The 21,873-nt window shown below is 32.5% G+C and overlaps 3 protein-coding genes across 8 annotated transcripts; all 3 read right to left on the bottom strand.

The window, feature by feature from the left end:
• Positions 1-1,331: 1,331 nt before the first annotated feature.
• LOC125833928 (bidirectional sugar transporter SWEET1a-like) lies at positions 1,332-4,417 on the bottom strand. The gene is made up of 6 exons (XM_049513088.1): positions 4,316-4,417; positions 4,027-4,063; positions 3,792-3,887; positions 2,780-3,059; positions 1,912-2,031; positions 1,332-1,761 (listed from the first exon to the last, which is right to left on the bottom strand). The coding sequence occupies exons 1-6, from the start codon at positions 4,365-4,367 to the stop codon at positions 1,594-1,596; spliced, it is 753 nt and encodes a 250-aa protein (XP_049369045.1). The 5' UTR covers positions 4,368-4,417; the 3' UTR covers positions 1,332-1,593.
• Positions 4,418-10,979: 6,562 nt separating this feature from the next.
• On the bottom strand, positions 10,980-17,643 carry LOC125833929 (bidirectional sugar transporter SWEET1-like). Of its 5 annotated transcripts, none has more exons than XM_049513090.1 (6): positions 17,369-17,643; positions 14,830-14,866; positions 14,625-14,720; positions 12,811-13,090; positions 11,405-11,524; positions 10,980-11,234 (listed from the first exon to the last, which is right to left on the bottom strand). In XM_049513090.1, the coding sequence occupies exons 2-6, from the start codon at positions 14,838-14,840 to the stop codon at positions 11,070-11,072; spliced, it is 672 nt and encodes a 223-aa protein (XP_049369047.1). In that variant the 5' UTR covers positions 14,841-14,866; positions 17,369-17,643; the 3' UTR covers positions 10,980-11,069. The 5 variants fall into 5 exon arrangements, with proteins under 5 accessions (XP_049369047.1, XP_049369049.1, XP_049369048.1 ...); XM_049513092.1 differs by lacking the exon at positions 17,369-17,643 and adding an exon at positions 15,775-15,807; XM_049513091.1 differs by lacking the exon at positions 17,369-17,643 and adding an exon at positions 15,634-15,698.
• Positions 17,644-18,648: 1,005 nt separating this feature from the next.
• LOC125833902 (pentatricopeptide repeat-containing protein At2g29760, chloroplastic-like) lies at positions 18,649-21,468 on the bottom strand. 2 transcript variants are annotated; one of them, XM_049513054.1, is made up of 2 exons: positions 19,239-21,468; positions 18,649-18,727 (listed from the first exon to the last, which is right to left on the bottom strand). In XM_049513054.1, exon 1 carries the CDS (start codon positions 21,445-21,447, stop codon positions 19,621-19,623), a length of 1,827 nt encoding a protein of 608 aa, XP_049369011.1. In that variant the 5' UTR covers positions 21,448-21,468; the 3' UTR covers positions 18,649-18,727; positions 19,239-19,620. The 2 variants fall into 2 exon arrangements, with proteins under 2 accessions (XP_049369011.1, XP_049369012.1); XM_049513055.1 differs by having other exon boundaries at positions 19,313-21,468.
• Between the last annotated feature and the right edge of the window lie 405 nt (positions 21,469-21,873).

The raw sequence follows: 21,873 nt of genomic DNA, 5'->3' as shown, positions 1-21,873 counted from the left end.
CTCGCAGCTTGTTCATGTTTATGGATAGCTCTTGGAGAATTTTGGAAATTGAAGTTCCAAGTCCAGATGCAAGTTAGAAGATGAACAAGATCAATATCATTATGTTATGAAAGTTATGTAAAACATGATTTCATAGTTTAGCTTGTGATGTTAATCACCTAAGTTTCGTTTGTTAAGAAAATATTGAAATCTAAGTTTTGTTAACCAATATATATCAGCGTTTTTTATGGAGCAATCTTATATTGATTGGTAATTGTTTTTTAATTTTATGATATGAAGCTCTAGAACCATTTGTGGTCAATTAGAAACGAGGTACTTTCTCCACCCTAAAGGTTCATTTAGGACGAGACATTTTTTCCCTAAAGTTTTATCTAGGACGAGGTAGTTTCTCATCCCTAAAGGTTCATCTAGGATGGGGTTGCTTCTCGTCCCTAAAGGTTAATCTAGGACGAGGTAGTTGCTTGTCGCTAAAGTGATTTAACGACAAGAAATAAAGTGCATTTCAAAGAAGAAAATCATCTATTGGGGATGAGATATGTAGTCTCTAAAAGTGTTTTGGCGACCAGCGTTGTTTCCGTCTCTATAAATATTTAACGACCAGCAAAGATATCCCGTCGCAATTATTTTTTAGCGAAGAAAGCTATTAGGACGGGTGGCGACCAGCCTTTTCCCGTCGCAATAGACCATTTGAGACCAGTTTTGGACTTTTAGGGACTAGATTTCCCTTCCTTAGAGGCTACTTTTCTTGTAGTGTTTTGTGCACGGGATACATTAGGTTTGATACATTTCACATACCGGGATAGATATCGTTGTGCACGTGATACATTAGGTTTGATACATTCCACATAGCGGGATACATAGCGTTGTGCACGAGATACATAGTATTTGATACATGCCACATAGCGGGATACATGCGGGATACATAGGTAAATAAGGGATTTTTGAAATTTTTGAAATAAGTAGGGATAAATGGATATTAAGGTAAGTAAAGGAGTGTAGTTAAGTAATTTATCCTAACTATAATAGCTTATATTATCCAACTATTTGACATCAATTAGGCCCATCTACTCTATATTGCTTCAAACTTTACATCAACCAGGCCCATATACTATGTGAAAACTCAAATATTTGCTACTATAATACTATGATACCAAAATTTTGACAAGCTAGAGAATTATTAAGGATAGTAACAATATTGATTCGTCTTCTTGATCATCAGGACGAAAAATATATTCTCGATTATCAGGACGAAAAATATATGCTCGACATGGTTGAAATTACAGATAAAAAGAAAGTAATCTGAAATTGCAAAAATTGATTGGATGATCTATGACTGATTAAGGGATATTCCTATTATTTATACATCATTAATTGGCTCAAATATTTCATCCTCTTAATTGCAATTACAACAATACCTTACAAACTAACTGCATCAATGAATCTAATCACTGAAAATAACTGCATACACTTTTTTTTTACTGGTGGCAAAGTAGGAAATATATTTAAATCGCAAAATAATATTTCGACTTCTTCCTTCATTCCTTTTGATACAAATTAAATCAATTTCGAATATCCTTCACCCTTTCTTATACACTATAGTGTATAAGTTTCCATATTTTTCTGCATCTCAATTTGGGGTTTTTCAAGCCCTGTTTCAATTGAGCCCTCCATTTCAACGTCTAATTTCTTTTTGCTATCGCGATAAATTGCGTACAAAATCAGTTGCACACATGCTAATAAAGATCCGATTGAATTTGGTACCTACCAAAACAATATTAAATTTGTGAAATTTAGTCTCCATGACTTAATAAGGTACCGTCATTATCATATATTTCTTAAAATAAAAGAGTGTCACTTAAATTGAAATAAAAATTTAATTATGATTAATATTTCAAATAAAAAGCTACTCACAATAATGAAAGGGTCTTTCCCAAGCAAGCCATAAATTGCCCATGAGGTACTAGAGTTGAAAATAGATAGTGACAAGAAGAAGGGCATGTACTCCACACTTTTAGATTTTATCACCTGCCTCTGTATACAAAAAGCAGAGCCAAATAAAATAAATAAGTTATATATACATAATAAATGAGCTTTCTATATAATTATTAAAATAACCAATCTTTTGTAATTAATTGAGCTATAGTGATTGTGTAAAAGATTAGGCCGTTTAGGTTAGCTGATTGTAAATAGTTGAAGTGTTGACAAACACTTTAAGTGCTGAAAATAATTTTATAAATAAACAGTTATGTATTTAGATAAAATGTGTCGAAACTAAAAATAAGAAATTAATGTGTTTAAAAAAAGTTTTAATAATTTGCTTTTTTGTTAAAATGACTAAAATATCCTCAAAATTATTAGTCAAAAAATACAAATTTAAAAGTATCTTTCTAAAAAAAGAAAAAAAAGTGGGAGGAAGGGTGAATTTAAACGCCACCTTGTTGCTGAAGATTCGATTTTCTACATTGTTATTCTCTCCCCATATATTCTCCCTTCCCCTACCCACAATTTTTGAAGAAAAAAAGAATATGAGGTGAAAAGAAAGTTTGGGATTTTATTTGGGAAGAATATCTTGAGAAATTAAAAAATATAAAGGATAAAATAGTTAGAAAAAAATTAAAATTGGTCAAACTAAAAATACTTATAAACCAACTTATGACTGAGTGAATATTCACATTAATAAGTCAAAAATAGAATACTTATAAGTCAATTTGATCAGCTTGTAATCTTAGTCAATCGCTCGGTTAATATATATTGTAAATAAAATTGAAAAGAGACTTACCATTACTGTAAGAGGAGCACCAAACATCATAATACAAGTAATGGCGAAAGCTAAGCCACAAAGAAGCTTCCTTTTATCTCCATGAAGTTTTAACACAGAGACTAAAGCCACAATTGAGAAGATTGAAAGGACCAAAAAGAGAATTCCAGAGATCTTAAACTTCTCTTTTTTGGGTGCAAATATGAGGAAAATCAACACATAAATTGCCTCCAAGGCACCACCTATGGAAGCCAACACTGTTAATAATGTGTTGTTTGGTGACACAAAAGGTAGACCATACCTGTTTAATTCATCAAAAGTATAGTTAAACTCAATATTTGTTTAAAATAATTTATTTATTTTTTTACAAAAGGTGAAAATTAATGAACTTGTCATGACACGATTTTCTAGGTCACAATGACACTTGTTGTAACCCAATAGTAGGTAAGTCAACTCGTAACGGGTGCAAGGGTAGGATAACAACCAAATTGTTCCTCTTTTGCATTTGGTTGTTATCCTACCCTTGCACCTGTTACTTGTCATTCTGAGTTACGGGTTGACTTAACTACTGGTGGGTTATATTATATGTCATCATGACCTGAAAAATCGGGTCGTGACAAGTTGATGTAGTATGTACAAAAAAATATTTTTTTTAAATCTACAAAAGTACTAATGCACTACAACAAAAATAACTTTTAGCGGAAATAAATATGATTAACAAAGAGTATTACCGCCTTTACCAGAATCAGTTAATTGTCATTAGATTCAATGTTGTTATAGGCTTTAACGACATTTACAAAGAGTTCTAAAATGTAATTGTCACTAATAATTGCCTCTAAAAAAATATATTTAGCATCAATCAAGCTATTGTCATTAATTAATTATCGCTAAAGATTATTTTTGGTATAGTGTTAAAACCTGACCGACAACTTGAGAGGGCTAAAATCTAAAATTCATAAATTTCAAATCCTGGCTTCGCCTCTATCAATTATTTTATTGTTTTGATGTTGAAATGTGATTTGGAGAAGCTTACCAAGCTGAAAACAAGCAGTTGAAGAGACTCATTAGATATGGCACCCCTGAAAACTTCTCTGTTGATCTCTTCATAATAATCCTTTTGAATGTAATCCTATAAAGTCAATTTTTGATTAATTGTGATGTATATAAGTAGTTAGTTTTAATTAGAGAAAGAATGAAAGAAAAGAGCAAATGCACATGCATGCACTTATTAAAACAAAAATTAAAAATTAAACTTGTAGAAGACTTACATGGGCGCCAAGAAGAGTAATATGCCAAAAACATTTCCTATTAAAAAAAAAAAAGCAAATGAAGAAAAAAAAGATTTAGCATATGAAACTGAAATAAAAAGAAACTGAAACATATGGTTATTCAACTAATAGTTATTATTATCTCGGAAAGTCATTTTCTTTGTCGAAAGAAACTGAAATAAAAAGAAAAGATAATTTTCTGAGATAATAACTATTAATCGACTGAGTATACGAAAAACCAATCCAAGACTAAACACATGAAACTTGGAGAATGAAATCAAAATCCTACCAAAAATTCCAAAGGTTGTGTGGAGAATTCTGATAACATGTACATGACCCATGGCAAATAATTATATATTTATTGTACGGGAATTGAAATAAACTAGCAAAATGGTGCATAGGCAGAATAAACATGACTAGTTTCTAGGGTATTTATTTACATAATTTTGTTGATTTGCTGATGAATGATCCACTACATTTTGCTTGCTTGTTCAGCACTTGAATATTCAGTGTGGTTAAGGCCCTACAAATTAATTAATTCCACTAATTACTTACTTAAATAAACATCTCATATAAACTATGCTCCTATTTGGATAATTATTCACAATACATACCTTGATATATATTCACAATATTAAAAAATCTTTTTACTTTTTCTTAAAATTTTGTGTCAAATTAAAATCAGACAAACAAATTAAAATGGAGGAGGAAGTATTTAATTTGTCTTCTAAGAGGTCTTAGATGTATTCTTACACTGACATACAAGTCTCAATAGATTCGTGGCAAGTAATACTTGATCTAGTATAATTAGTGTAACAACCATAAAAAAAAAATCTCAATTAATTAGTATTGTCTCATCTATGTAAACCGTTTGTTTCTATTTTAATTTGTTGTACTCTTGAATAATTAAATCTGCATTAGTTCAAATAGATTGTTGTACGTTAGAATTTAATTTCCGCCTTTTTCTCTTTTAATACCATCGAATATCAATAATAATAATATATACCAATAAGGGTTGTGATAGAGTGGTAAGTACTCTTTCATTCTTAATCAGAGGTCTCAGATTTGAATTCCCTTGGGTACAGAGTTGCCTTTACTAGGGAGAGTTTTACCTCTGAGACTTTAATTCCCGACGCGAATTTGGATTTAATCGTACTTCAAGGATATCAGACACCAAAGGAAAAACAGAAGAGAAAAAAATAGCAATTTTATATATATGGTTACGTTTATGATTAATTCTAATATTGTTCATGAATCTAGTAATGTTAACGTGTATACATATCATCAGTGGCGGATCCAGGATTTAGAGTCCGTGGGTGCCAAATAAACTTATCGATTAAATTAATTTTATATTCGATTAAATTAAAAACGTCAATAACAATTATAAAAAAATAAAAATAATGTGCAGCTGTTTTCCTTTAAAAAAAGGGGCTTGGGGCCTTTTTTTTTTACTAAAAAACGTCAGCAGCATTTTTTCAAAAAAATAGGTTCAAATGGGATTCGAACCCGCAACCTCAACCTTCTAAAGTTGCCCTCCTACCATGGCACCACAAGCCAATTTTGTTCTGTGGGTGGCACGCTTTATATTTATATAAATATTATGTATATATACCTATGTATATATAGAGTTTCCGTCGAAGCTCGGGGGTGGCGTGGCACCCCCAAGGCCCTTCATAGATCCGCCCCTGCATATCATAATAATTATCACATTTCTATGATATTCATATTGTGAATATTGTTGACCACTATAATAAAAAATAACTTTTAGCACTATAGACTTTAATGGTATTTATAAAGATTGTTAAAATGTAATTGTCACAATGTCACTACTAGTTGGATCTAAAAAATAGATTTAGCTGCAATTAATTTATTATCATTAATTAATTATCGATAAAAATCATTTTTAATGTAGTTAAATGTCCTCTTGCATATCACTCCTATAGTTTGTTTGTTTTTTGGTTAATTATTTGAGCAAATTCCATTTTGATTATATTTTGTAATGTATCTTCTCTTACTTGTTTGCCTTTAGGCATCATAATCTCATTTAATTAACATAATCTCATTCTATTAGTTCCACTTACGTAGGTTAGTGTTTATCTTACGCCGTCAATTGACTAGATTATTTAAGGAAATTAAACGTAATGGGTAATTAACATTGATACGCAATGGAATCAGCTAATTAATTGTAATCTTTTAAAATATATAATATGATTTATGACATGGAATCTCACTAACACATTATGATACATTTTATATATATTTAAACAAGAAAAAATATGGAACAAAAAAAAAGAAAGTGCTATCCTTGTAGGAAACAATGACAATTTTAATAGTGAGTAAAGAATATTCTACTAAAGGTATATTTTCCCGCCAATAAGAGATTTTGCAATAAAAACACTATACATAATATAATATAACTAATATGGACGAGATAGAATAATAAGTACTCATTCATCCTTAATCAAAAGTCTCGGTTCAAGTCTTGTATATGAAGTGACATTTGTTTAAAAGCGATTTACCTTGAATATAGGACTTCTTCATGAGAATTTAAATTTAATCGAACTTTAATACGAATATTAATTAAACATCATCGGAAGGAAAAACAAAAAATAAAACCCTCTTTGCATATATTTTCGCATTTTTTTGGTACATTTGTTGAGTCAAGCCAACTCAGCTAGCTACCCCATTGTCTTCTGAACATGTATTTAATTATTAAAAAGTGACCATTTACTCAAAAAAAAAAAAAAAAAGGAAAAGAAGTAGCCACTATAGGAAGTTAGGAACCATATTTGACAAAATATTAACACAATTTAAAGCAAAGAAAAATCAAAATGAGCTTTGATTTTTTGTACAATTGGCTACATTTTAATTATTAGCAATATATATCAAAAGATTTTTCTCCAATATATTGCATTTTCTTTTTCTTTTAAGAGGGGTTGTTGGGAGACGATATATAATTTTAAATTTGAGCTTATTTGAACTAATTTTTATTATTAAATCGTGTATTTAATTATTAAAATTCGAAGAAGAAAATATGCAACTAGTCTTCTAATAAAACACCTATACAAAGCCAAATATATGTTTTGATGTGGGACGAATAATATGTCTGAACCTACCAAATCCCAGACCACAAATTGTATGTCGTTTAAAAAAGAGCAGCTCGAAACGCACGTCTTATTTTGTATTTCTGCAAAATACTATTTTTAAAACTTAAATCCGTAACATCCTAATCACATGACAATAATTTTACCCGTTACTCCGAACCTCTAACAAATTGTATGTCATTCTATCCGAACAAAATGGGAAAGGAGTGACGTTATGTGTATAATCATTGTAAAATTGGTGCTAACTCGATGTGGTTTGCACAATTGCACTTGTCTAACACTAATTGGTATTGCTTAATTATTATTCTGTTGTATTGTCTTTTTAGCACATCATATTTTTTTGTTTAAAATGTCATAAGTTGATATTCTTATTAAGGTTATAAAAATTTGGTCAAAAATGTCTGAAATTGAGCATGATAAGTCATTGTATATTTAAAGTCTTGCTAAAGTTATAACTTTGATTACAAGTGTCGTAAAGTTTGATAATGTCAAGTACTCCACAACTTTAATTAACAATGTCCAAAATTGATTTTTTGCCGGGTATACCAAACTTCAAGCAAAAATATCTAATGTATAATCCTCACAAAGCTACACTTCAAACGCTAATGTCTGAAGTTCTGCTCAAAGCAGGTAAACTTGAAAAGAAAAAAAAACTGACTTTGAATTAATATTAAATAATATCTCCAAAAAAGAATATTTGTACATTTCTCTTTTTAATTTAGTGTAAACACTCAATCCACATATATCAATATTATACTCCTCCAATGAAACAACTTATTGCCATTTGTTTAGATTAATTTAATTTTCTATTTATCCAAAGATCAATCTATCTATAATAATTACTATATCCATAGATCAAATTTAATTTTGAGATGGTATTTGTATGGTTTTGTACTTTTATTCATTGTTCCAAATCATACTATTCCCTCACTATTAAAAAACATGAGTAATTATTAACAAATAAATTCCGTAACTTAACAACTAAATTTGTCATTAATTCTATTCAATAGTAATATAGGTAATTAAACAATTCTATTAACTATGAGTAATTTAGTGATGATGAAGTTGATAGCTGATTCCTTTTTCTAGAGGCTCGATAAGAATTGGGTAAGCTAATTCATAAGTCAAGATTATGTTTGAATTATGTTAGTGAACTCGAAAACCTGCAAGACTATAAAAAGGTAAAAACACTATGATCTCAATTCTCATGTTCCAAAATCTTTTGCCTTTGGAATGAAAAGGACAAAAGAAAGAAGTATTATATATACATCGATCTGTAATGTATATTTTATTGTATTAATAATATAGAGTTAATACCTCAGTCACTCAACTATGCGTTCTTCTCTCAAAAAGTCACTCAACTTTCAATTTTAACTCAAAAGTCACTTAACTATGCATTTTTTTCTCGGAAAGTCACTCAACTTTGAATTTTAACTCAAAAGTCACTCAACTATTCACTCTTCCCTCAGAAAGTCACTCAATCTATTTAATTGTTTTTATAATTAAAATTTGTTGATATTAATTGTTTATATTTTAAAAAATAAAAAATATCATTTAAACCATTTAATGATCCACCCACCTAACCTGATCCATTAAAAAATATAATATGACCCATTTTTTTTTGCCTTTAATCCTAAATTATTCCCTCTCTTTCTCCTTTGCTCCTCTACATTTTTCTTTTTCTTTTTCGTTCTCCATTGTTGTTAGTGCCTCTTGTTCCCCTAGCTATCACATATTAAAAAGCTATCAAACCTTTTCTACTATCTGTAGTCTTAACGTCATTTGCCTTGAAACTAAGGAGCCCCTTTGATTGAATCTTCCTCAATAAACAATTCTCACAACACTTGGCCTGAAGAGAGACATGTAAAACAAGTTCAATTACTAAGACTCTAGGGAGATACTGGTTCATATGATTCTCCCAACCAAAAAGCTATAATTTATTACAAGTTAAGAGCTTAATATGGACCAAAACAGAGAACTCTGTTTATTATAAAATTAAATTTTAAATGGATTATCTTCCTACCAAATGAGATATTTAGGGGAAGAAGAGGCACCAACAATGGAAAACGAAAAAGAAAAATAGAGGAGCAGAGGAGAAAGAGAGGGAATAATTCAAGATTAAGGGTAAAATAAAATGGGTCATATTATATTTTTTAATGGGTCGGGTTAGGTGGGTGGATCACTAAATGGTATTTTTTATTTTTTTAAAATTTTGGTTTGTTATATAAACAATTAATATTAGCAAATTTTAATTAAAAAAATAATTAAATAGATTGAGTGACTTTTTGAGAGAAGAGTGGATAGTTGAGTGACTTTTGAGTTAAAATTCAAAATTAAGTGACTTTTTGAGAGAGAAGTACATAGTTGAGTGACTTTTGAGTTAAAATTGAAAGTTGAGTGACTTTCTGAGAAAAGAGTGCATAGTTGAGTGACTATCTGAGATATTAATTCTAATAATATATATATGTGATATATAGTTATATATTATATATACATAAGTATATACTACTATTTATACAAAATAGATATATTATATATACATAATTGATAATACATTACATATACATACTGACCATTTTGTTGAAAATGTTATCTGTTGTGTTTAATGATATATACCAACTTCTCTATGTCTATCTGTCATATTTTATACTCGCTTTGTTCAACAATAGTTGGTCCCTATTGATTTGACACACATCTTTTAAGAAACAATATAAGGATAGTATACTATTTTAGCCTTTGAATATATTAAATTCAATGCTTTGAGAAATGTAGTAGATATTGAATAGAGCAAGGATAAAATAGACACAAAAGGATAAACTATCTCTTAATTTTTCAAACTAAATAAATATTATTGGATAATTATTTTTAGTATAAAGTAAAAATGAAAGTATATATTATCATCTCATCATCAGTTCATAAAGAGAGAACTCATGAAGTGAGTGAGTTTTTTTAACCGTTAATTGGGGGATTTGAGTATGCCATGTGCTCTTGTTACACTTTTTAATGAATAATTGAATATGGAATTTAAATTTACTTTCTGAGTTTGCCCTCAAGAAGTAGTTAGAAGAATGTTCTTTTTATTGTTTTGCAAGGAAATAAACAGATAAGGGTGTAAATAGTATAAAAAAAACATGATAGAATGTAAATCACAAAATACTATATTGCAAGGCTGTTTAAAATCGATAATTCAAATAAAAAAGTTTTTAATTTTCTTTATTATCGAGTTATCTATTCTTAACGGTTTGAGGTTTATCTTAATGGGTTAACCTATAACCCGATAGTAAATTAAATAATTATATTTATATCATTTGGTATATAAAGTCCTTGAGTTAGAGTTTAATTTCATACTTTTATTTCTGAGTGTCTCAAACTCTCTGTTATTTTATAATGTGACAGTGTTTGCTTTTGAACAAGATGCAATCTGTCAACTCATGTGCATGGTTCATTTGGTTTGTCACCTTGTTTCTAAGTGAATTTCAATGATCTTTTTTTTGTATCAAATCTTAACAGTTAAACCGATAACTGATAAATCAATAACCAATTACTGATAAACTTCAAAATCGAACCGACCGATAGGTTGCAAATTGTAAGGAACTCCATTAATAAAATCCTATGATAAAGAGTTCTTTATGGATGAAAATGCAATCATGAATACTTGAGACTTCTAATTTAGGCCCTATGCAAAAGTTCTTTGAATACTTGTGAAAAAAATATGGTACTACATTTTGTAAAGCAGGTAGTGCCTGCTGATTTAGGATTCAATATTGACACAATGAATCAAAAACATAGAAATTTGCCTTTAGAAAGGCCATATTGTACTAAATTTATAAAGCATACTGAGAAATAAAGGTAAGTAGTTGAATATGTTCCTCTACAGTAGAAAAACAAGCAACCATAACTTTTGATCCAAATGGAGTTACAGTTTCTGGATTGCCATTCTCACGCGTCTCCGTTGTAAGCTAGCTTCTTGTCTTGGAGTTCTCCAGTCCTCGTCTCTATAGATTCGTTCATTTCATCTTTCTTGACTACCCCTCTGTTATCACGATAAATTCCGTATAAAATTAACTGCACTGCTCCTAACAAAGTTCCAATGACATTTGGTACCTGTAAGACAAACACTTCACTGAGATTTGTCATTGTTATTGAATCAATCTTTTATGCCTTTGTTTGGTTGGTACTGACTTAAGTATCATGATTTTCTGAAAACCTTACAAAAATTCTAGTCACGAAAACGTAAAATTTACTGAATACTTGAAATAAAAGCTTATTCTTACCAAAATGAAAGGGTCCTTTCCGAGCAGGGCAAAGATAAACCATGAGATACTGCAGATGAAAACAGCTAGTGACAAGAAGAATGGCATGTACTCAACGCTTTTAGATTTGATTACCAGCCTCTACAAAAGAAGAGAAAGGAATAGAGTTATAAAAGAAGATAAAGAGGATTTTGTTTTACTGCTAATACAAGCTTGATTTTAGCTCTAATGTCGAATTCGGAAGATTGAACTGTACATTTATAAGGATGAGATTAGGATTTGTTGTTAGGAGAGTACCATTGATGAGAAACACACTCTTGACACAGTGATCATTTGGGCCACATATTTGTTTTCATTCTATGAATGTCTAAATCTGAATCAGTCAAATCTCAGTATATTAAGTGAATTTGTTTTCATTTACAATCACTTATTTGCTCTGAATTTGTCATAATGACAGATTATGTGCAAAATCGTTAAGATAATGTTTACTTGAAGTTTTCTGTGAAGGGAACTTTTAGCATTTTTCTAACTACCACATACAACCACTGTCAGCCTCCCCACCGCCCACCACAGCCCTAACGGCCTCTATCACTAGCCTCAACCTCACAAGCATTTCCACCACCAATCACCACATCAAAACTTCCACCTCCTAGACACCATTGCAAGCCAGTCAATCAGCATTGCTGGTCACCTCTACCAAATACAACCACCACTAGGCACCATATCTGAACCATCAATGTTGCTGTCAACTACCACTATCACTGGCTTTTAGAACGTCTTTAGTCAAACAATTAGAAACACTCAATCTTAAATATCCCATGCTCATATGAGAGAAAAGATTTTAATAATTTGATGTGTTCACACTCAAATATTTTAATCTTAACCGAAAAACGTCCACTGGAAAAACATGTGAATAAAATCAGTGATTTTCTTACTATGACAGATTGACCAATATATCTAATAGATAAGTCAACGTATAGCAAAAAGTGAATAAAATGCCTAAATTAGCAAAGAAGAAAATAGATTATAGATGGACACATCTTTTGTAACCTGTCCGTAACAATGAATCCACTAGTAAATATACCAACCTATATCAATGTCAAGAAATGGATCTTGGACCTAACTCAACTCAAAAGCTAGCTCATGAGGGGAGGATTTCCCAAGACCATATAAGGAGATCAAAGGACTCCTTATCCCACCGATGTGGGACTCCAACACCCTCTGCACGCCCAAGACGGGACATCTGGGGCATGGACTATATAAGACGGGAGGGCCAACATTGAAAACAATGAACTGAAAAAAATTCTAAAAAAAAATATTTCACAAAGGATGACAACGTAAATTCTTACTTCTAGTACCTATTGAGTATACTAAAAACTGAATCAGCTAGTGACTTTGCTAAATAAGTGGAAGACTAAATAACTTACCATTACAGAGAGAGGAGAACCATACATCATAATACAAGAAATTGTAAAAGCAAAGCCGCAAAGGAGCTTCCTTTTATTGCCATGAAATGCCAACAGGGAAATCAAGGCCACGCATGAGACGATGGAAAAGACCACAAAGAGGTATCCGCAAATTTTGGCCTTCTCTTTCTTGGGGGCAAATATGAGGAAAATCAACACATAGGTTGCCTCCAGGCCAGCGCCTATGGAATTGACGATAGTTACCAGCAGGTTGTCTGGTGACACAAAAGGTAAACTGTACCTGTTTTCATTCACCAAAAGCCAATTTCTAAGTTAAACTCAATATTTATTTTAAGAAGAAATGGCAACGACAGTATTATGTTTGGACCTGAATTATATACACATACAGTTATAAGTTATTTACGCTATTAGTGTAGTTAATATGTGATAGCATGTTAGTTACCATTTTTACTAGGTTAGCAAATTAAAATTCATTATACAATTTATTTCTAATTCTCTAACCAGATTGTAACCATCACTTCAGAGTCAAAAAAATATTGCATTCGATTGCACCCAACTTCTCTATGGGTGTGTTTCCTATGGAGCTAAACATTTTCCTAATTTTCTCATGTTTGGTTGGTCAAAACGTTTCTCCAGTAACACAAGCTCCTTAAGTGGTATTCCACCCCAAATGTATCCTCCCACCCTCCAAACATCCCAACCCCAATACCCTTACCCTTCCCATTCTCACTACCCTACCCCATCCCATTCACCCCATCCTTGCTACACATACCTATCCCCCCAAACCCTCCTCACCGCCCACATGTGCTAACCCCTGACCTCAGGGTGTTTGTCTAAATTATATATAAATACTCTTGGAATAATATCTTCTGCTTACTTATCAAACACCAGAAAATAATTTCTGTGAAAAATATTTTCCTTTCATACCAAACACACCAATGAAATTTTGTTTTCATGTCCTAATTTGACTAGTGACAAAAAAAAAACCTTTTATTAGTAGCATATAAGTGAATTAAAATAGAAAATTGTTCTTTTTTTCCTTTGAACCAAGGATGCTAAAGGGGAAAGAGAACAATGAAGGTGGCACTATGATGCTTGTAAAACCTAGACTATAGCTTAGGCGGCGAAAATTAGATATTTATTTTTCCCAACGTAACTTTACCGCTTCAGAAGATTAAGCTCCCCTGCAATGGCTCTGACCTAATCATGTTCAATCATTCCAACAAAAAAATATTTTGAAGGTGGTTGGCTAAGCTTATCAAACTGGCTCATAAACACTTATTGTCTTATCTACGCATTTGATGACATCAATAGTAGTGCTTATAAGCCAAGATCTGCAAGAAGTCATAATCTGGTCCAGCCCTATCTTCTGGTTTTACAACTTATAAGAATTTTTGGTTTAAACAAACCTTTTACAATTTTATCCTTGATACCTTTTGTAGTTTTAGAAATAACTTGTATAATAACATAACTTTTAATTATCTCTTTATTCTATTTCCATCATTCATCCTTCTTTATGTAAAAAGGTACTTTAAAATTTATATATTTTGTAAATAATTTTAAGGATATTGCAGTCATTTTAATAGAAAAAGTGCTTATCAGCACCTTTTTACTTAACATGTTAAATGTTTATTATCAGTTTCAGCACTTCTATTCAACTATGTAAATGCTTATTTGGAAAATCAATTTCAATACCTAAAAGTGGTTTTCAGCACTTGATGTTTATCAGATAACTCAAACGGCCTCTTTAATAAAGTATTAATAAAAAAACAGATGGTTTTCAAGTAACAATAAAACTAATTGAAGAAACTTACCAAACTGAGAGCAAGCAATTGAGCAGAGCTATTACATAAGGTATGCTAGAGAACTGTTCTGTTGATCTCTTGCTAATAATCCTTTTGAACGTAATCCTGTATGTAGTGTCAAAATAGTTTTGATGAGAAAAACAAACCGAAAGAAGAAGACAAAAGAGCAGATGTATAAACGTAACTAAATAACAAAAATTTCATAAAGGCTTACATGGGCGCCATGAAGAGTAATACACCAAAAACATTTCCTATTCCAGGAAGAAAAAAACAAGAAAGAGTTATAATAACTAATATTCAGTTTTCACAGAAAACTAGGAATGAGAACAAGAACTAAAATGCACGAACCTAAAATTCCAAAAGCAGTGCGGAGAACTTTGATGTCTCTCATGGAAGAGATGCTTTTTCAAGCTAGAAAACTGGAAATGTCCCCGAGAAGGTTAGCATATGGTGCATGCCAGCAATTTTGTTTAAGTATGTCTAATATAGAGCTAAAAAGGATCCTTTTACTGTAGAAGAATAACTGGCTTTTGTTTGTTGATTGAGCAGTAGTACAGGAATTTGGTTCTTATATATTCCCACCACGTTTTTCACTCAAAGTAGTTATTAATCCATACTATCCAGTTAAGTAAAGCATATACTAGCTTGATATTAAATCTTACTCTTAATTTGTTGAAACACACTCATAGCCAGCATATTTTGAAACAGCATAAAGTAATATACCATTTATGTCATTTCATATACTCAAACATGGTTATCATTTCATTTATACTCAAGCATTTGTCCTAAGCAAGGATACTTGAAATTCTCAACCTTTTCTTAAGCTTATGATTATGTCGAAAATGCAATTTAAATGAAAGCTAGTCCTATATGTTAGGTTATCACTCATTTTATGTCATCAAATTTACTCGATCTCAACTCCTTCATCAAATTATGGAGACAATACATATCTAAGGATTAACAAACCAATAAAACTCAAAAAGTTTATCTAGTATGTATACCATAGGATTCACAATACCTGATACCAGTTTATTGGTTCAAATCCTATGTGACTGTAAATCTGTAACGAAACTCATCTATAGCTATCAACCAACTATTGTAGAATCCTTAATACCCATATCTGTTAGGATTCATAAACTACACAAATTCAAAAACATACCCAGTGTAATCCCACGAGTGGGGTCTGAGAAGGGTAGAGTGTAAGCAGACCTTACCCCTACCTTGGGAGGTAGAGAAGACGGGGGGTCATAAACTCCTCAAATCTTGCATGCAAATTCAAAGTACTCGGAATCTTATACCATGAGTCAAGCCTTTACTCAAGATCTACATATAATTCAGCCATATTCTTAATCCATCATGAACTCAAGCAACTCAAACTCTAATCATGAGTTTTATATATGTTTACTTTTACAAGTCATTCCAAAGTAGGTGAGTCCAACTTCAACTTTGAGTGAAACCCAAGCCAAGGGAATGAAGACCAAGATAGTTAACTTCGACAGGGGCTCAGTCCACCCAAGATTTACTCAAGTTATTTTTAAATTTTGTTGTCCATGAATAGAAAGGATCGTAAAGGGTGAAACATAGGTGCATCACGTATTACAATAATAAGCATCAGAAAATTAACTGATTTTTCTACAACTGGGTGAAATAGTTTTTAAATTTTTTTTATAACCGTGAGGTCCGGGCCAGCTTGCGTGCACCTCAACCAATTCCACAGGATACCTGTCAGCTCCCCCAGCAACAGGTAACAGGTAATAGGTAACTCTATCCACCAAGGCTAGAACAAATGGGAAGAAATCACCTAGTATTTTGTCTCTGCTGGGAATTGAACCTGAGACCTCATGGTGCTCAATCCACTTCATTGACCACTAGGTCACACCCTTGGATGCTAATCTCAAATTTTAAAAGAATCATAGAATAATGAGATATATAAGTTTTGTCATAGTTGAATAACTATTTTTCAAGATACTTGTAATATTTTGTTACAAAATATTCTCACATGCCATGAGTTTGACAAAAAGAAATTCATACGCCCGTGAGTTGCAACCCAATTTTCTTACTTTAATAACTACAGATTTATAATCACTAAAGGTTTTTCCGATTTTGGTGAAAAAAGTAATTGACATTTAAACATACTTGCATAATCGCTATCACCTCTTTTTTGCTTCTTCAACATCTTTGGATTCAGAGAACATGTAAAAAGTATAAAGAAATGAGATTTATTGGAGGGTGATATTTATTCTCAGCAAAAGCATAAATACAGAAAACTATTTAATAAAGTTTCTTCATAATGACCAAAAGGCATCCACATTAAGATGAACTAAGAATAAAAAGATGCCCACTAATGGAACCTATATTGACAATTTTCTTTTATTTTTCAGTTAATGAAAGAGAAGGATTCATTCTCTCTTTTTCACCACTATCCTCTCTTTTACTTTTGTCTCTTTAGTCTTCTCAATTTTATTGTAATTATTTAGGAAGTCCTAGGGAGTGGATGAGTACTTTTACAGAAGAGGAAAAAGTTAAATTATAACTTCTTAATCAATTTGACTGACCAGGAATATTAATTGTCTGGAGAAAAAATGTTGCAACCTACATTTGCCCATAACTATAGCAGTGCACCACTGACGTAAGTATCAGGCATCACATGATGAAGAATATGCCCAGGCATCACAGTTTGGTAGTTTATAATGCACTTGCAGAGTCAAAACCAGATGACTTTAAAGCTAAAAACATTTGTGACTTACTATTACCTTGGTGAACAGCATACTAGCCAGTGAAAGTACTTCAACTTCCATATACTAGTGTCGGCATCAGATTCTCTTCCAGCCAGCTTCCATTTTCAGCACTATATTTTCAACAGAAAGCTGGAGGCACAGCGAGCAAAAGAGACAACATTTGCACACAAAAGTTTTATATGTGGAAATGGATTGGATTTACAGGAGAAAAAAGACAGCTTCTTCAAAAGCAAAGCATATCAATATGGAGAACAAACAATCAAGAAGTGAATATTAACAGAGCACCAATTCAAATGAGGACAACCAAACAGAACACTTCTCAACTTTGTGCTTAACTTCTCGGAAGGAATCTTGTACATGTCCACATTATCTGAATAAGTACAATGAAGGTAGTATCAGTATATTGATTAAGTAACTGTTGGTACTGTAGAAAAGCAACATGAAGAGTAGTAAGAAAAAGGTATCTTAAAATGAAACTATTGATGTAGTAACTAACAGTAGTTGTGTTGTCTTGGCAAAAACAAATAAGAAAATGAGAATCTTGCAGTAGATCCATCCGCTAAACTCTAGATTTGGTGCAAATTTGGCCATCCTTCAACACCTTCCCGACCAACCCACCATCCTCCCATCCTGTAGATCTGTCTCAACTTTCTGATCAACCAACCACTCCCTTTTTTTTTTTGAAGAATTAACCTAAATAGCCACCACCAAACCACTTCAATTAAAAATAGCCAGCGGATGTATACTATATGTATAATCCATGTATATTTTGAGTGTAGTCGTGAACCAGACTACTAGAGTATAATCTACGTATATACACTAGGAAAAGTAAAGAGGAAATCCATCCAGCTATTTGAGTAAGGATCCCTTTGTTTCAAGTTCAACCCTTTGCTTATATGCTCCAATATAATCTCTTTTTGATATTATCTTTCGTTCAGTTTAAAGTACGTTACGAAAGAATATGAGCATCCAATTCAAAATATGGCAATAAGTGAAATAGGACCATTATAAACTCCTTTAAAGTATAAGCTGACACCCTCCACACCTATGACCAGTTTTGAGGACTAGAAGACAAGGGCGGAGACAACTTATGGTAAGGGGTTCATCCGAACCCCCTTTGGCGAAAAATTATACTATTTATACATGGTTAAAATTACTTTGTATGTATATACAGTAGATATCGAACTCCCCCTTCGACTAGTTCGTCTGTTTATTTCTTCAGATTTTGAACTCCCTTAATAAAAATCCTGACTCCGCCTCTACTTGAAGACTATTTATTCTGACAGACCCAGATCTTCAGAAGTTCAGAGTAGCTCAACGGGCAAAAGCGTGGACGTGGAGCATATAGAGAAGGCTCAACAAGTTAGGGTGTGCCTGGAAAGAAAAAGTGAGCTCAACAAGTTAAAGAGCAGGAATGATGCAGAAAGGGAAGACTCAACAGGTATAAAATGGGTTTGGAGCAGAAATAGAAGATTCAACGAGCTAAGAAATATACTTGGAGAAAAGATTGTATAAGTACATGTATTAAAATGGTTGGAGTAGAAAGAACAATGTTTCAGATACATTTGACTCCAACATATCGTATCTTTTAGTGAAGATGTCCTTCGGGAACTAATTATTAAATTGTTGGAAAATGCAAGTATATTCTACAAAAGGACTATTAGCTTTCTGCTAAGCACATACAAGTTTACCACAAGATTAATTTTCTCCTTAGGGTGGTTACTTTTTGCATTAAGACTATATAATCCTCCAAAGCCCAAAAAGGGATTAGCTTCAACTTAAGCTAATCCAGGAGTCTATTCCCCCATCCAATAATTTTAAATGCTCATTATTTATGTTCATCAGGAAGCAAGATGACTAAGCAGAGGAAAAATGGAAACCAGACCAATCTTTGATGATGTCCCTTTATTTGTTCTGGAACATACTTTAGCAATTCTTCCACGGCCTAAGAAATAGTACCTTCATGCATCTCATCTTGCCCAAAATTTTCAATGCAATAATTTACTCTCGTGATTGGACATCACAGTTTCTCCGAGTTGATTCCTCTCCCTGCAGCCGTACTGTGAGAATTATCATATTTCATTTCACGAGAGTACTTAATTCAGATCAGTAGTCCATCCACTGTGATCATGCAACTTCAAGTTACATGTGATGTAAAATTTCACCCATGTCAGAATAATGCGTATTCAAGAAAGTAGCCTTTGAGCAACGGACATTACAAAATCTTTCTATCTATAGATTCTTTTAGAAGCCATGGCCATTAAAATTCATTCGACCTCACATGATTTTAAGTGTCCATTTAAACACCCTAACACTCTATAGATTTCCTTCCTCTGTGGGTGCTTTGTATCTTTAGCTAAGAACTCATGGACATTATTTCCTATTTGGATTGAGCTACAACCGGGAATTTTTACTATTCCCTGGTCTCTAGTAGCTATACGGAAGTTCAAGGTATCTTGCCACCGCCCAACAGAAGAGCTTAAATTCATTATCAATGTCAAATAACTTGGGTTGTTAGGCTCTTGCTCCAGGATCCTCCTGGTTAAGGATTCTAACAACTCCCCGTTTCTATAAGTTTTACAAGCAGAAAGCAATGTGGCCCAAATGACCACGTTAGGTTCCAAATGCATGCTCTTAATGAAACTCAGTGCTTTTTCAAACTTTCCAGCTCGACCAAGAAGATCAACCATGCATCCATAATGCTCAATCCGTGGTTTAATGCCAAATTTATTCACCATCTGGTAAAATACCCTTTTCCCTTCTTCCAGCAGCCCTCCATGAGTGCAAGCTGAAAGAACAGCAATAAATACAACATCATCCGGCTCTACTCCTTCCAAGCACATTTTTTCATAGAGTTCTAGGGCGTCTCTGCAATGTCCATTCACTGCTAATCCAGAAATCATTGTAGTCCAAGTAATTATGCATCTTTGGGCCATCCTTAAGAAAACTGCTTTTGCATTTTCCATATCTCCACATTTTGCAAATGTGTCGATTAAAGCATTTCCTAGCGGAACTGATAAGTCAAATTTGTTCTTTCTTATAAAAGAATCAATCCATTTTCCATGCTCATGAGACCCCAAATGTGAACACGCTGAGAGTACACTAATCAAAGTAGTCTGGTTGGGTTTGCAGTTCCCATCAATCAACATATGCTGAAACACTGACAGAGCTTCATCAAACATGTGGTTATTTACATAACCAGCAATCATGGCATTCCATGAAACAACATTTTTTTCTGGTATTCGATCAAACATCTTTCTTGCTGATTGCACAGCACCACTTGTGGCATATCCTGACACCATTGCAGTCCAAGAGATTATACTTTTCTCCGGCATCTCATCAAAAATAGCTCTAGCAGTCTCTACGTCACCCAACTTTACATATCCAGAAATCATCGTATTCCAAGAAACATCATTCTTCTCCGGCATACGCTTAAAAACAGAACGAGCCATCTCCATGTTCCCAACCTTCAATAGCCCAGCAATAACCGAATTCCACGAAATCAGATTCCTCTCCGGCATAGCCTCAAACAAACAAAGCGCATATTCCTGATTACCATGAATCATATAAGCACCAATCATCGTATTCCATGAAACAACATCTCTATCAGACATTTCATCAAACACCTTACGAGCAGAACCCAAATTCCCACCACATTTAGCATAAAAATCCATAAGGGTATTCTTAGCAAACACACTCGACTCGAAACCCATCTTCGCAATCTGACTATGAACTACTTCTCCAGCTTGTAAAGCATCAAAAGACTCAAAACACCTCAAGAGAAACGTAAATGTGAAACTATTAGGTGTAATATTCGATACCCTCATATGGTTATACGTATATAATGCATATTTCAGTGTCTTACCAATGAAGCATTGAATCAAAGTATTGTAGGAAATAAGAGTTGGATTTTGTAAGTTTTCAAAGACATGAAGTCCATAATCAAGTGAAATGAAGTTTGAGGAAAAAGTTATGAGCTTTGGCACTATAGAGTTGTTATTCATGAGGCCATTGACAATAATCTGAAGATGGGTCTCTTTCAATTGTTTGCTAGTTTTGGATTTCTGTAAAAAATTGAGCAATTTTTGCTCCATTTTTGTGTGGGTTTTGGAAAGTTCAAAGGCTTAATACAGGTAATATAGTTAATAGAGTGCCAACAACAGGGAAGGTGAGTTCTTGGAAATTAAGGAAATTGCATTTTAGGACCTTACTCTTTAAAGATCTGTATTTAAGACCTCTTATTAGTGTTATGCTTAATTTTGAATTATAATTTTTATCTAATCGCACTTATAATATATTTAAATTTTAACTTTCATTAGGCTTTCATTAACATTACACCCTTTTTCAAATCATTAATTGAACTTCTTGTATTAAGTCAATTTTCTACACTAATAATCTCTGAAAGGGTTGAAAATTTTATTCGTTCACTATTCCTTCAGATTGACTCAATTGGTTTGGAGGATGGTCATCCACCGGGATTAATCCCCATTAATGCCTTTTGAATCTAGTTTATTGCATAG

The sequence above is a fragment of the Solanum verrucosum genome, unplaced genomic scaffold (genome assembly GCF_900185275.1).
Source record: "Solanum verrucosum unplaced genomic scaffold, falcon-dt-bn FXZP01000108.1, whole genome shotgun sequence".
Lineage (NCBI taxonomy): Eukaryota > Viridiplantae > Streptophyta > Magnoliopsida > Solanales > Solanaceae > Solanum > Solanum verrucosum.
This window is presented reverse-complemented; position numbering and strand designations above follow the sequence as displayed.